Here is a 16,316-nt window from a genome sequence, read left to right on the forward strand (position 1 = left end):
AAACGTTTGTCAGATATCTCAATTTTTTTTGGTTAGTTTCCTATTTTGTCCTCGTTAATTATTTATTTTAATACTCAATATACATGTTTATCATCTCATTTCACAGAACATCATTCTTTTTATTTTAGTAATTTCCTTATTCTTTTCCTTAAGCTTATAATTTTTTACATGCATATAGTCTTTAACCAATTTTAACTAATTTCTTATCCATGTGATTTGGTTCAATATTTCCTAGAAAAAGGAGAGCATAAAAGATGCAAAAAATACAATATAATATAATGAAATAAAACAATTGTAAAATATGAAATAAAAAAAATACACAAAACCAGTCCAAATAAACGACATCAAAAAATTACTCATGAACCATAAACTACAAGTGGCTTTTCAAAGTACCCACAAAAATATTTCAAGTATCTTTTTCCTTGCAACGTAATGAAAATATTTATTTTCCAAAAAAAAAAAAAACGAGAAAGAGCACTTGTAGCTTGTAGAGGGACATATCGAAAGTAAAGACTATACACAGTAAGTGGAACCTCAACAATTGAACATCAGAAACACAGTCGTTGCATAACCTCTCATCAAAACTCATTCTATTCGCTTTGAATATCACAAGGTATTCTCATTCAGTAGTGAATTATTTTCCTCATTTTGTTCACTTTCCTTTAACTTTGCTCATGGCTTGTCAGATTTCAAATACAAGATTAATCAATTCGTCGATTATTAGCCTTTCAACCATTTTTAAATTCTACTTATAGAACTTTTCTGAAATTAAAAAACAGTCCTTAAAAAGAAATTTATTACAGCTTAACTTTTAAGTTTCAAGTAGGCATATCTTTTATTACTGATTTGTTTAATTACTTTTCCGTGGTAAAAAAAACCTGTTTATTCTCTAGCTCTTTGCTTCTAACCACTATCATCAAACTTGGGAGTTGACTTGCAAAATTCATCATTTTATATTTATAGCTTACAAAATTATGTTAATTCATATTGCAACCCATTCTAGCTATAAATTCAGTTAAACTCATGAGTTAACCGCTTTATGAGTTTATCGTATTCATTGAGTTAAGAGAATCAAACATGTATTGAATAGCACTCAATTTACAAAATATGTAGAAAACCCAATCCAAAGAGAATAAGAAACCATAAAGGAGAAACTAATATTAAAACAAGTTTTGAATTTCATAAATATTTATGTCGAGTATGATAAATTATGATGGATTTGATTTCAATGACTTAATACTTTTTCATTATATTCTTTATCTTTAAGGAGTTTCTCTCCATGAGACTCCTATATTGAACTTATATTTTGAATATTTAATATATTATTTTATAATACAATTGCTTTTTATTCAAAAAATCAATAATTTGAAATTGAAATATATTTAAACAAATTACTTGTCATTTTTTGTATTCTAATCATTTAATTATATGCTTTCAATAACTATTTATTGACAAAAGTAAATTAGTTACGAATTTATTATTCGAGTTTTTGATTCGAGTTTCCGTCTTTATCACACGTTTGCATAAACTCATGATTTTGACACCCTTCCTTCTAACTTGAAATATTGCTAGTAATGTTAGTGCTTCATCTCATAGAGTTTCTTATCCCTATCACAATCGATATAATAGTATTTGATTAATAATTAGTTTTAATTGGCCTAAATAACATTTACCCAAATTACCACGTGTACCATCCTGCAGGAGAAGCACACAAAGTTCTGTGGAAGATGGCCAACATAGAGATAGACATGATGATCTCTGATATTTCTCAAGAAACGTTGGAACAATCAGCAGTATTCATACATCCTGTACGATTCTAATTTCTTTCTTTCCTTAATGATTTGGTTTAATTACTATTTTAAACATATATATATTGCCCATGTAATTTCTAGTTGATTGCTTTTTAAATCGAACCGGACAGATGATAGAAGCTAAGGTGATAAATGATGTTAAAGCAATGATGCAAGATACTAATGAAGATGAGATCCTATCATCATCAACAAAATGTTGTAGCTACAGGGTGCCCCATACCATGCGTGACCCAAATAATGAAGATGCTTATTACTATAACCCAAAAGTTGTTTCCATTGGTCCCTTTCATTACGGCAACGAGAAACTAAGAGTCATGGAGAAGCACAAACGAATGTTTTTTAAAAGGTTCGTGAAAAAATCTGAGACAGACTTGGAAGATTTAGTCAGGTTTGTGACGCGTTGGGAGTCACTGGTTCGGGCGTCTTACTATGATGAGATCAGACTGGACGAGAAGGAATTTGTGAAGTTGATATTAGTGGATGCTGCTTTCATCATTGAACTCTTCATGATAGTGCATGTTATCAGAGATAACAAGGCTCGCAAGCATGATATAAGCAAAGAACTAGCGTTGTTGGAGCATTGGTGGCAGGAAGCTGCTACTAAGGATTTGATTTTACTTGAGAATCAACTTCCATTCTTTATTATTGAACGGCTATACAAGGAAGCTTTTCCCTCCGCCCCATCAGAAAGAAATAGCAACAATAAGATCCCTTCATTTCTTCACCTCACATTTACCTTCTTTCGGTCTTACAATAAAAATCCACCTCAAACTGAATTTGGTGAGATAAAACACTTCACAGATCTACTTAGGTCGTTCTTTTTATCATATGATATTTGGAAACCAGAATTCATAGAGGATCCACATGATCTTCTTTTATACAGTGCGACCGAGTTGCAAGAGGCTGGGGTAAAGTTGAAGGCAAGCACAAAACCAGGCAAGAGCTTAGTGGACTTGAACTTTTCAAGCCCTCCTTATTTTGAGATCCTAGAGATTTTCTTGGAAGACAGAACAGAGATTTTGTTTCGTAATATGATAGCTTTAGAGCAATGCCATTATCAGTTCAATTCTTACATTACTGAGTATGCTTTTGTAATGGATTGCCTAATAAATGAGCATCAAGATGTGGATCTACTCACTCATAAGAAAATCATCCACAACTTTCTCGGCAATGCCAATGGTGTTGCTGATTTATTTAATGGTCTCCGTAAAAATATCATGGGGGAGTATAAAATAAGTACTCCTTACCATCAGATTTTCAAAGAGCTGAATCAATACTGTACGCGTCCTTGGAACAAGAGGATGGCAAATTTGAGACGTGATTATTGCAAGTCTGCTTGGCGTACTATGGCTTCTACTGCTGCTATTGTGGTCATACTTCTCACCCTTATTCAAACCATTTTGGCTTTCCTCCAAATTTGACTGGATGAAACACACAGAGAGAGAGAGAGAGAGAGAGAGAGAGAGAGAGAGAGAGAGAGAGAGAGAGAGAGTTCTGTCCTTGAAAATTGTGTTCACAATCTACACCCATAAGTTGGTTTCTTGATGATGTCCATGACTGTTGTAATCCTTGTTCATTTGTTGTTTTCATTAAACAAAAAACAACAAAGTTATGATGAGCTTGAACCTTACGTATTTCCAATAAAATTCTTTTAAATTTAGGTTATAGAGTTCATATTCTTTCAATCATATTCTTTCAATTTCTGTAGTGAACATTACGATAAAAGATATCAAGATATATAAAAATAATTGAATTTGTCAACTCCCCGCGCTTAGCCTTTTACACTCTTGGGCAAAATATCTGTGAAGAAGAGTCTAATAGAGACACTCAATGCAAGCAAACATAAAATCAACTAAGCATGAATGTGCAATTAACTCAATCAACCTTTATTCCTAATCAATAAGCAATCATGGAATACTTCAATGCAAAGAAATTAACATAAGAAACATAGTAGGATAAAGGAAGAGAAATTTAATAGAGCTCACATAAGATACGAGTGTTTCACTCATCTCTCAAACGGGAAAAATTTCACTCAATCCACCTAGATTAGCACCTACCATAAGCTTGTAGAGATTCTAATCTCTCCACCACTAACATACCTTAGACTCATGAGCAAAAGGACTTGAAGGGCTGTAATGTCAGAAAGCAAGGTTAAATGAATGAAATAAACTACAAGTGAGATGCATGAGTCGTAAAGTATAAACTCAAAGTGAGCTAAAGTATAATCATAAAAGAATCACCAACGTGCAGGTTTTAGACTTTTGAAACAGAAATCTTTGCTCTTCAAACCACCATGGAATGCCTCATTTCAAATTTTATTCTTTTGTTGCAACTTATTTTTTTCCTATAACTTTCTTTCTTTTTTTTGCTTTTTCTATTTATTTTTTATTGCCTTTTTCTATTTCTTTTTCTTCTTTTTTTTTTTTGTTTTTTACTTTTTTTTTTCTTGGGTATCCAAACCCAAGAAGGCAAAGATATAGACTTTAATGATGTACTTTTCAAAATGAAAAACCAAATGTAACTCATGCAAAACATTTGCTAAAAAGCAATTAGTGAAATGAAAGTGAAGGCTCAAAGGGGTGAACAAAGGTTAAATGAAGTAGCTTGTGTTTAGGTAAAGGGTTTAGAAATGAATTCTCCTATCATCTTCACAAATCTAGGTATTAATGCAACTTTGAAAAAGAATCTAGACAAGTTCTAAAGGTTAACCATAACTAGGTGAAAATCACACAAGATGAGAAATAATACATGGCTCAAAAATCCTTTCATCAAGGCTTTCTCCAAGATGTTTCCTCCTTAAGGATCAAACTATGAAACAAGATTAATAACAATGCACCAAAGGCATTCTACTATGCTAACCAACTAAGAACAGAAATCACTCAAATCAAATGCACTCAGACTCAGCCATGCAACCTTCACAAGCATTATGCAAAAGGATTTTAACAAAGATGCCCAGAGATTACAAAAGTCAAGTCAGCAACAGAGAAAACAACAATTTGCCCATACAGCAGTGCAGAACACTAAGGTGAATGAAAACAGGAAGACATAGAAACCAGCAGCAAAATTCCTAAGCAAGAATTACTCTCAAATCATGCGATGCTATTCAGAAATCAACCAATAAGGTAAAGAAGAGAGCAATTATAGCAACAATACTTAGGAAATTGGAACAAATCCAAAGGCAAAGTTTTTTTTTTTAATCAGCTCAATAACTAAACAACAATCCCTACTCCCCCACACTTAAATTTTGCATTGTCCTCAATGCAAAACCCAAGGCCAAGGTAATGACAAGAGGAAGAAAAAAGGCTCAATAGGGGACCAAACAAAAACAAGGCTACCTTTTCTACTAGACTAGCTCCCCCATACTTAATCAATGCAAAGCTAAGAGAAAATAAGTGAGGAAAGAGACAACCTTGCACTTAAAGCACCTTAGACTCTTAAAAGAGAAATTCTCATCAATAATGAGAAACATGAAGCTTAGCAAAAAGGATTGTTCTTGATGATTGCACTTTCTTGGTGGTTGCTCAATGTCAATTGGAAGAGGTCCAAGAGCTTTTGGAGGAGTTTGGTGCCGAGAAGGTCCCATCCAGCTATGCGTCTGCACAGAAAACAAGCTGACAGCAGTACGAAATCTAATAATAGAGACATCGAGAGATTTCAAATAAAGTAAAGACATTTTATGATCTAGGCTCTTCAAGTAGCTATCACATCCAAGAAAGTCAATGATACTCCCATCAGTAGGAGTCAAATAATCATTTAAAATTTTAAAACACTCAGGTTTATGTGACGTGGAAACTGAGGAATCCAACTTACGGTTATTAGAGTACAACACATTACTGTCACATTCACAAGAGATAACAGGTAAAAGAGTGGAAGCAGAAGAAGAGTTATGCAGAATATGATCATGCAATGCAATATTATTATTTACATAGCTACTTAAATCAAGAGGCAAGTTACAAGAAAGAAGTAGATGAAAATATTCATTTTTATTTACAATTTTGTCTTTCAAAATTTTTGAATCTTTCCCTACTAACACATTAGAAGCATGCAACTCAATGGGATTTTTAGAAAGATAATTTTCAAGGCTATGTTTAAATTCACATTTCTCCACAGGATCAACATCCAAGCGATTCATATCAATATCATACTTTATATTGTCAGCACTTTTAGTACTAGAAGGCAATGCACACACTTTACCAAAGTTCTACTTTTGCCACCTAACAAGTATATCATACTTGTTATCTATGCAATCCATGCATAGTGTGGGCATTGTAAGAACAAGATTAAGGTTTGTTCAAATCAGAATCAACTGCACCATCCAATCTAGCACTAGAAAGAGAAACATATTCTTCACACAACGAAGAAATGACAATGGAAGTAACATCATCAACTAAACAACTACTATTAGAAGTGTTCAAGTGAGAATTTTCATTTTTAAACATTTGAGGGGATTCAACTATGATTTCCTCATCCACCTCATCATCACTCACATCATAAATAACTTCAACAGGAATAGGAGTTATAGCATAAGGATCAATCTCCTCAAGAAGAGGATCAATATGGCCTGATGTAGGGCATAAGTTCTTATAAGTTTGTAGATGCTCTTACTTCATCTCGGCTTCTCGTATGAGTAAATCTGGGCATTTTGGTTCATCCTTCCCATTTTCAGATTCAGTTTGAGCTATATCACTCAAGATCTTCTCCAATACACTCTTACATTCTCCTAACTCTTCCTCTGATTCCTTTAAGATTCTAGATATTCGTGCTTTTTCAAGTAATCCATGGTAGTATGAATTTAAGTGGTCATAAGCTTCTCTTAAAAATCATATATGGTCCTTCTTAGGAAAGAAATGGGTCAGGTTCATTGAATTGATGTTTATGAGATTGGGAGAGAGAGAATGGTACTTGGATTGGGACGAGGGTTGGTGGTACTATTCATATGGAAAAGGAGGTGGTTCTTGGTGGTATGTATATGGTAGAGATATATGTTTAAAGTATGGTTGGTGAGGTTGGAGTGATGGGTTAGGTGATTGATGTGGAGGATGGTTCATCCAAGAAGGGTCATGGGTAGAGAGGTGATTAGGCATTTGAGACTCTGGCTGAGTTTGGAAAGAGTCCAACTGTTGTAACAACTCTTCAATCTCTTGAGAATATGTTGAATTAAAAGGTGCTTCATTCCACATGCTATTTCCTGCATAAAAGTGAGAATGTGAGGGTAGATCATGGTTGCTATTAAACCAAGCCATGAGTCACACAATCAATTCCCAACAAAAAACAACCTAAAGAAATTCAAAACAATCCTAAAAAAAAAAAGCTAGAACAACCAGAAAACTAACAGGAAAACACACAAACAGGGAAAAAAAATATGGAAGAACTCTAGAAAATAGAGAAAAATTGAAAAAATGCCCAAAATGAAGGAATTTGGCCAAAATTTGCCACACCCAATAGCATAGCTATTGGTCTTGCGTAGAATGGCCAAAAACTTTAGGAAACCGAAGCTCAAAATTTTCTAGGCAAAAAATTTAAAAATTTGACTATAATTTTGAAAATAAAACTTTTTTTTTTTGGAAAGCAAAATCAACCTTGTGATAGCAATAAATTCACAAAAATGATAAGCTCAAGCATGCAAGGATGAAGAAATCAACCAAATGCCGACAGCAAAATCACTTTCAAAATTTCAAAGATAATCAAGAATCACCAAGAAAATGCAAAAGGTAAAATGAAAATGACAATAAAAATACAATGAATGAAGAACCTATGTGCTTCTTTTTTGGAGTTTCCAATGCAATTATATGATGCTAGATGCTCAAACTATGCACTACTAACAAAAATGCAAATGAATGAAAAATCAAGATGTTTAGTTGTATTTTGGAAAAAATTTCTATGCAAATAAAAGAAATGCTATGAAAAACAAAAAACAAATGCAAACTATTTAAAAATGCAAAAACTAACTAAATGCAAAATCTAAAGACTCAAGGACCAAGTGAACCAAAATTTGACACTCGGTTACTAGGAAACCAAGTTCTTGGCTCTCCAACAACGGCGCCATTTGATGAGAGCCTTTGTCATTCATCTTGGGATTCCCAATCAAAAATAAATCCAAGTAATGCAATATAGTGCAAAACTCGGGTCATTTCACTTTAAGGAGCCTTTATTTGAAATCCTAAGCAAACTAAGTATTAAAAGTAAAGAATTGATTTGGAAAGGGATTGATTTTCTTTTTAACTAACTAATTGGCAAAATTTAAAAGAATGTAAAATGAGTAAATAATTTTTCAATTTTTAGTTTATAAAATGGATATGCATGAAATAAACAAAGAGAATTAACAAGTGGTAGCAAATGGAAAAGCAATCCTCCAGCACAATGATTAAGACTATCATTACTTCAATTAATTTGGGAGTTAGCTAAATTCAAAAGACTCTAAGAGCCATCCCTTAGACTCGGTTTAATTAGAATAATCAACACCAAGCCACTTTACATATTAATTATTCACAATTAAACTGTTTCAGCACAATTAGTCAAAGAGAATCAAAGAAAATCAATTAACATTTTTAGTCCGATAACCAAGCCCCTTGAATTACCACTAAATGTTCACAATAATTTTAAAACATAACCTGACCTAGTACAATGTAAAGAAATTAAAGCTAATCATAGTATAATGTTAAATGCTAATCAAAGATTCCAACAACTACAACCAATCTCAATACAAATATAAATCATTAAAAAGAAGACCTAGAAATTACAATTAAAATAAAAAAAAAAGAAGATTGGAAGAGTTGAAACTCCCCTTTGAAGCTCCAAGTTCAAGTCATAAACATTGTGCTAGAGAATCATGAAAGTCAGCCACGGTTTGTCATAGTGAATGCCACAATCAACATTCTGCTACAAGCTACCATGGAGGAATGCTGAAGAGGAAAATATATAAGTGAGAATGAGTTATTGGATCTGATTGCAGCTTCATGGCGCCATTGCTTCGTCGATGATCACTTTGCCACGCGGAGAAGAATAAGAAGATGAAGGTGATGATGGTGATGGAAGACTCTCCCCCTCGCCGTGGAGCCTCCTTCTGTTCTTCGTTCACGCCCTGCTCGCTTTCTCTTTTCTCTTTCGCAGCCAGCTTGTGCCTCCTCGTTCCAAATGAGGATGATTTGAATAATAGCTTTTTTTGGGGGGGGGGGGTGAAGGAGCAAAACGCAACGTTTAGCTCCCCTTTTTAATTATTTTTATTGTATTTTTTCTTTTTTAATTTTAATTTTAATTTTAATTTTTAAATCTTCCAAAAACTTGCAAGCAAAATTCAAGGATAAGTAGTCACAATTAAATCAAAATATGACAATTTTGTCCCCATAAAATAATAATTCAAAATAAAACATTTTGAATCAATTAACAATCAATTAAGGCCAAAAGGACTAATTAAGTTGACAAAACCCATATAAAAGATATCAAAATATATAAAAATAATTGAGGTTGTCAACCATCTACACCCATAAGTTGGTTTCTTGATGATGTCCATGACTGTTGTAATCCTTGTTCATTTGTTGTTTTCATTAAACAAAGTTATGATGAGCTTGAACCTTATGTATTTCAAATAAAATTCTTTTAAATTTAGGTTATAGAGTTCATATTCTTTCAATTTCTGCAGTGAACATTACGATAAAAACTTACGTTTTTATTACTCTATGTTGTTATTTATTTTTGTTTTTCTTGTGCTTTAACTCTTTTGATTACTGAGTTCCTTAGTGGGCTTTGAGTTTGTTTGGTTAGTGTTTAAGCATTAGAATTTTGTTATTTCTGTTAACAATCTAATAATTGTGCTTATGAGATACCGTATTTTCGCTTGCTTTATTTGTTCCCCGTGATACAGTATTTCCTAAGGTTTTGAGGTGTGTTGAACAAAATTAATCGCTATAGATATGATGTTGAGTATGAAATTGGGCAATTGGCAAATTTCTCCATTTTCTTTTATTTTTGTGGTTTTGAATTTTTTCCCTAATTTTTCAGATTTTTATTGCTTCAATATTTCTTGCATCTTTTTAGTTTATATTCCCGTTTCTTTTGGTCCCCTATCTTTATTTTTAGGATTACTTTGATTAATTCTTTAATTTTGTTAAAAAAATTATGGATTGGAATGCATATCATTATGGTTACAATTATTCTCAATATCCCTGTCCTTCCATATTTCATCTTTATTTTAGATTATTAATCACTTAAAATAACCATTTAAAAAAATAAAAAGTAAATAAACCTGGACAAACCTGAGCTTGACCCATTAAAATAGTTTGAAGAGGTTCAAACAAGAATTACGCTTTAAAAGTTTTTTATTTTAAAAAAAGGAAGAATTAAGCTTTAAAAGAGCATCTTCAGATACTGACTCAGAATCCAAATCCAAACCTAGGCGAGATATCCTAGCACACATGATTATTAGCTTGAAATGTTCATACCAAAAATAAAAAAATAAAAAACCACCAATGCTTATAGAGACAAATCTAAAGGTACAAAATGGACAAGACCCAAAACCAGAAGCATATGATAACATCCGGTAGTGACCGGGGCTGGGCGAGACTCGATCTCTGGAAGGGAGTGTCCGAGTCTGATATTATCTTTCTCATCTTTCAAGCCGGCATCATTAACGGTGACACTAGCTCCTCCCCATAATCTGTGTCGTGTGGTGTAAAAGAACATGATCTTGTACTTCACCGACGTCGTAAAATTCACCCGAAAGTACGTCTTCCCATCCACCTTCGCTGTTCGGTTAAGTGTCCGGCATGTGTTTCAACAGAGCTCCATTTCTTCACATTCTTCTTGCGCCCCTGATAGAACCTGGCAATGATGGAGCTACCAATCGGGCTGGTAATATTCCGATCAAGAAAAACACCAACGGTGAAGTTGATGTTGTGGTATCAAATCCCAGATTCCTTGTTTTCGTTATCAAACTCGACCATGAAGACTATGGCGGAGTTGGTAGTTGCATTCGAGGTTTTGTTCAATTCAGGAGCGATGAAGGCTGCGATAGAGCATTTAGGTTCATCGGGTCGCAGACCTAACCATAGGAACAAGGCAAAGAAACCCAGATTGATTAACGAGCTGAAACAACATTTACACAAATCTCCTCCACCAGATCCCGCCGCCGTTCGTGGTGTCCTGCCTCTTGTCATCCCCATTTTGTGACCGGCGTCTTAAATGGTACCTGAAGCAACAAGCTAAGTGAGTAGTGAGAGGAAGTGTAATTATTGCACAACTACGCAATGAATGTAAAGGAAAGCGAAGAGTATTGTTAATGAGGGAATGAAAGTTGTGATTAGTTTATAATTAGATCATATTTTGATGTGGTTAGGATATATACCCAAAAAAAGGGTAACTGAAAGGGCTGGCGAGGAGGGACGGAACAGGCAATATCAATTCTTCTGCAAATAGGTGGAAAAATACCAAAGAAATTACACTTAATAAAGTTACTGAGTTGGATCTTCTGGTTAACAATTTAGCTAAAATTTTGGTTGTTGATAGAGTATAATAGTATTATGCAATCTATATAGTCAACCGTGCTTATGAAATAAGACTTGTTATTGTTGTTGAAATCTCTCACTGTATAGTGAACAAAAGTGTAGTAGGAAAAGGAACGACAGATATATGATTGGTGAAATGGGTGTATAAGACTGTTCTTATTTATTCTAAATGTTTTTTATCCCTTGTATGATACAACAAGTAATAAATTATTTATTTCAGATATAATAGAACTGGAATTTGATAGGGCCATTATTTAAGCAATCACAGATTCTATTACTTCAAAGCCATGTAATAAACATTGTAAGAACCATAAACTAAAAATGACTTTCAAATGCCTTTGTTCAGAAAATTCATTCCTTGCAACGTAGAAAAAACATTTATTTTCCCAAAAGCAAAAAAGAAAGAGCACCTGTAGCTTGTAGAGGGATACATCAAAAGTAAAAACTATATATAGTAAGTGGAACCTCAACAATTGAACATCAGAAACACAATCGCTACATAACCTCTCATCAAAACTCATCCTATTCTTTTGGAAGATCACAAGGTATTCTCATTCAGTAGTGAATTATTTTCCTTATTTTGTTCACTTTCCTTTTGCTTACAGCTTCTCAGATTTCAAATGCAAGTTTAATTAATTCGTCAATTATTAGCCTTTCAACCATTTTTAAATTCTACTCATAGAACTTTTATGAAATTAAAAATCAGCCCTTAAAAAGAAATTAATTACAGCTTAACTTTTTTAAGTTTCAAGTACGTATATCCGTTATTGTTAATTTATTTAATTATTTTTCCATGGATAAAAAAACCTGTTTATTCTCTAGCTCTTTGTTTCTAACCACTATTATCAAACTCGCACAATCTGAATTCATCATTTTTATATTTCTAGCTTACAAAATCATTTTAATTCTGATTTCAACTCATACCAACTGTAAATTCAGATAAACTCATGAGTTAACTACTTTATGAGTTTATCATTTTTATTGAGTTAACAGACTCAAATATATATTGGGCAGTACTCAATTTATAAAACGTGCAGGAAGCCCAATCCAAAGAAAAATAGAAGAGCATAAAGGAGAAACTAATATTAATACAAGTTTTGAATTTCATAAATATTTATGTTTAGTATGATTAATTATTAATATTGATGGATTTGATTTCAATGACTTAATGCTTTCTCATTATATTTCTTTATATTTAAGGAGTTTCTCTTCATGAGACTCTTACTGAACTTATATTTTGAATATTTTATATTTTATTTTATAATACAATTGCTTTTTATTCAAAAATAAATTTCAACGATTTGAAATTGAACAGTATTTGACTAATTAGTTTTAATTGGCCTAAACAACTTTACAGCAAATTCGCGCTTGTACAGTATCCAGGAAGAGCACATAGAGTTCTGTCGAAGATGGCCAGCATAAAGATAGACATGTGGGTCTCTGAGCCCTCTCAAGAAAGGGTGGAAAAATCAACAGCAGTCATACATCCTGTACGATCCTAATTTCTTTCTTTCTTTCCTTGATTATTTCCTTTTGTTTAATTACTATTTTAAACAAATATATTGCCCATGTAATTTCTAGCTGATTGCTTTCTAAATCAAACCTGGCAGATGATGGAAGCTGAGGTGATAAACTATGTTAAAGCAATGAAACAAGATAGTAATGAAGATGAGATCCGATCATCATCACGAAAATGTTGCATCTACAGGGTGCCCCATACCATGCGTGACCCAAATAATGAAGATGCCTATTATTATACCTCAAAAGTTGTTTCCATTGGTCCCTTTCATTACGATAACGGGAAACTAAAAGGCATGGAAAGGCACAAACAAATGTTTTTCAACAGGTTGTTGGTAAAAACTGAGACAGGCTTGGATGATTTAGTCAGGTTTGTGATGCGTTGTGAGCCACTGGTTCGGGCGTCTTACTCTGATGAGATCAAACTGAATAAGAAGGAATTTGTGAGGTTGATATTGTTGGATGCTGCTTTCATCATTGAACTCTTCACGATTGTGTATGCTATCACAGTTAAGAAGGCTCGCAACGATGATATAAGAAAAGAACTAGAGTTGTTGGAACATTGGTGGCTAGAAGCTGCTATTAAGGATTTGATTTTACTTGAGAATCAAGTTCCATTCTTTGTTATTGAACGCCTATACAAGGAAGCTTTTCCCTCTGGCCTGTCAGAAAAAAATAGCAATAATAAGACCCCTTCGTTTCGTGAGATCACATTTACCTTCTTTCGGTCTTACAAAAAAGTTTCACACGGAACTGAATTTGGCGAGATAAAGCACTTCACCGATCTACGTAGGTCGTTTTTCTTATCAGGAACAAGAACCAGTGGTCATATTGGGGAACCAGAATTCATAGAGGATCCACGTGATCTTCTTTTATACAGTGCCACCGAGTTGCAAGAAGCAGGAGTAACGTTGAAGGCAAGCGCAAAAAAAGGCAAGAGCTTACTTGACTTGAACTTTTCAAGCCCGCCTTATTTTGAGATCCCAGAGATTTTCTTGGAAGACAGAACTGAGATTTTTTTCGTAATATGGTAGCTTGAGAGCAATGTCATTATCAGTTCAAATCTTACATTACTGAGTATGCTTTTTGTATTGGATTGCCTAATCAATGAGCATCAAGATCTACTCACTCATAAGAAAATCATCCACAACTTTCTAGGCAATGCCAATGATGTTGCCAATTTATTTAATCCTGTCCGTAAAAATATCAAGGGGGAGTATATAATAAGTACTCATTACCATGGTATTTGCAAAGAGTTGAATAAATACTGTAAACGTACTTGGAACAAGAGGATGGCAAATTTGAGACATGATTATTGCAAGACGGCTTGGCATACTATGGCTTCTGCTGCTGCTATTGTGGTCATACTTCTCACCCTTACTCAAACCATATTGGCTGTCCTCCGAATTTGACTGGATGAAGTAGAGAGAGAGAGAGGGAAAAGAGAGAGATTGTTCTGTGCTCGAAAGGTGTGTTCACCGTCTATACCCATAAGTTGGTTTCTTGATGATGTCCATGACTTTTGTAATCCTTGTTCATTTGTTGTTTTCATTAAAACAAAGTTATGAGAGTGTGAACCTTATGTATTTCCAATAAAATTCTTTTAAATTTAGGTTATAGAGTTCATATTCTTTCAATTTCTGCAGTAAACATTACGATTAAAAGTTATTGTTTTATTCCCTCTGTGTTGTTATTTATTTTTGTTTTTCTTGTGCTTTAAATCTTTTGATTACTGAGTTCTTCAGTGGGCTTTATTTGTTCGCTGTGACAGTGTTTCCCGACTCCCAAGGCTATAGGTATGATGTGTGTAGAACAAAATTAATGGCTATCGGTATGATGTTGAGTATGAAATTGGGCAATTGGCAAATTCCTCCATTTTCTTCTATTTTTGTGGTTTTCAATTGTTCCCCTAATTTTTCAGATTTTGATTGCTTCAATATTTCTTGCATCTTTTTAGTTTATATTCCCATTTCTTCTGGTCCCCTATCTTTATGTTTAGGATTACTTTGATTAATTCTCATTTTTTGGTTTAAAAAATTATGGATTGGAATGCATATCGTTATGGTTACAATTATTCTCAATATCCCTGTCCTTCCCTATCTTCAACTTTATTTTAGATTATTAATAAATTAAAATAATCATTTAAAAAAACAAAAAATAAATAAACCTGGACTATCCGGATGTTGGCCCATTAGTTTGAAGAGGTTCAAACAAGAATTACGCTTTAAAAGAGCATCTTAAGATGTTGACTCAGAATCCAAATCCAACCCTACGTGGGATGTCCTAGCACGCATGATAATTAGCCTGAAATGTTCATGCACAAAACATACAAAAACAAAAAAACAAAAAACCACCACCGCTTAGAGAGACAAACCTAAAAGTGCAAAATGGACAAGAAGACCCAGAAGCAGAAGCATACGATGGCATCCGGTAGTGAGCGGGGTTGCGCCAGACTCGATCACTGGAAGAGAGTGTCCGAGTCTGATATCATCTTTCTCATCTTTCAAGCCGGCATCATTAACGGTGACATTAGCTCCTCCCCATAATCTGTGTTGCGCGGTGTAAAAGAACATGATCCTGTACTTCACCAACATCGTAAAATTCATCCGAAAGTACGTTTTCCCGTCCACCTTCGCCGTCCGGTTAAGTGTGCTGGAATTCAACGGACTTCGCATTCTTCTTGTGCCCCTGATAGAACCCGGCAATGATGGAGCTCCCAATCGGGCTGGTAATATTCCGATCAAGAAAAACACCGACGGTGAAGTTGACATCGTCGTATCGAATCTCAGATTCCTTGTTTCTGTTATCGGACTCGACCATGAAGACTATGGCGGACTTGGTAGTTGCATTCGAGGTTTTGTTCAGTTCAGAAGCGATGAAGGCTGCGATAGAGCATTTAGGTTCGTTGGGTCGCAGACCTAACCATAGGAACAAGACAAAGAAACCCAAACTGATTAATGAGCCGAAACAACATTTACATAGATCTCCTCCACCAGATCCCGCCGCCGTTCGTGGTGTCCCGCCCCTCGTCATTGCCATTTTCTGACCGGCGTCTTAAATGGTACCTGAAGCAAAAAGCTAAGTGAGTGGTGAGAGGCAGTGTAATTATTGCACAACTACGCAATGAATGCAAAGGAATGTGAAGAGTATTGTTAACGAGGGAATGAAAGCTGTGATTAGTTTATAATTAGATTGCTTTCTACAAGTGAATATTTGGTTAGGCTACTTTTGCTTGTAATTCAGATTTGATTAATTAAAAAAATTATGGAGATGCACAGACCATCACCATTATTTTTATTTTATTGAATGATAGCGGTTTTTAACTGGTCAGTATTGATGGCAATGTTCAGAAAATTGTGTCTGAAGAAGTTTCTTCGAAAATGCATCTTCAAATGCTGATAGACTAGAGATTGACACGAGACAGTTTATTTAATTTTGTTTTGCCATTGTTTATTTTGATGTTTCTTTCATTTTGTTTGTTTTTATC

At 34.1% G+C, this 16,316-nt stretch overlaps 3 protein-coding genes across 3 annotated transcripts; 2 read left to right on the forward strand and 1 right to left on the reverse strand.

Annotated features, from left to right (window-relative positions):
- The first annotated feature begins 1,921 nt into the window (after nucleotides 1–1,921).
- LOC114719703 (UPF0481 protein At3g47200-like) lies at nucleotides 1,922–3,232 on the forward strand. Its single transcript, XM_028905249.1, has one exon. The coding sequence runs from the start codon at nucleotides 1,922–1,924 to the stop codon at nucleotides 3,230–3,232; it is 1,311 nt and encodes a 436-aa protein (XP_028761082.1).
- Nucleotides 3,233–10,757: 7,525 nt separating this feature from the next.
- On the forward strand, nucleotides 10,758–13,863 carry LOC114719788 (UPF0481 protein At3g47200-like). Its single transcript, XM_028905353.1, has 3 exons — nucleotides 10,758–10,972; nucleotides 12,669–12,801; nucleotides 12,922–13,863. Exons 1-3 carry the CDS (start codon nucleotides 10,758–10,760, stop codon nucleotides 13,861–13,863), a joined length of 1,290 nt encoding a protein of 429 aa, XP_028761186.1.
- Nucleotides 13,864–15,189: 1,326 nt separating this feature from the next.
- Nucleotides 15,190–15,649, reverse strand: LOC114719867 (protein NDR1-like). Its single transcript, XM_028905466.1, has 2 exons — nucleotides 15,583–15,649; nucleotides 15,190–15,554 (listed from the first exon to the last, which is right to left on the reverse strand). The coding sequence occupies exons 1-2, from the start codon at nucleotides 15,647–15,649 to the stop codon at nucleotides 15,190–15,192; spliced, it is 432 nt and encodes a 143-aa protein (XP_028761299.1).
- Nucleotides 15,650–16,316: the final 667 nt, after the last annotated feature.

The sequence above is a fragment of the Neltuma alba genome, unplaced genomic scaffold (genome assembly GCF_004799145.2).
Source record: "Neltuma alba isolate B1F8T4 unplaced genomic scaffold, ASM479914v2 tig00000307_pilon, whole genome shotgun sequence".
NCBI classification, from domain to species: domain Eukaryota; kingdom Viridiplantae; phylum Streptophyta; class Magnoliopsida; order Fabales; family Fabaceae; genus Neltuma; species Neltuma alba.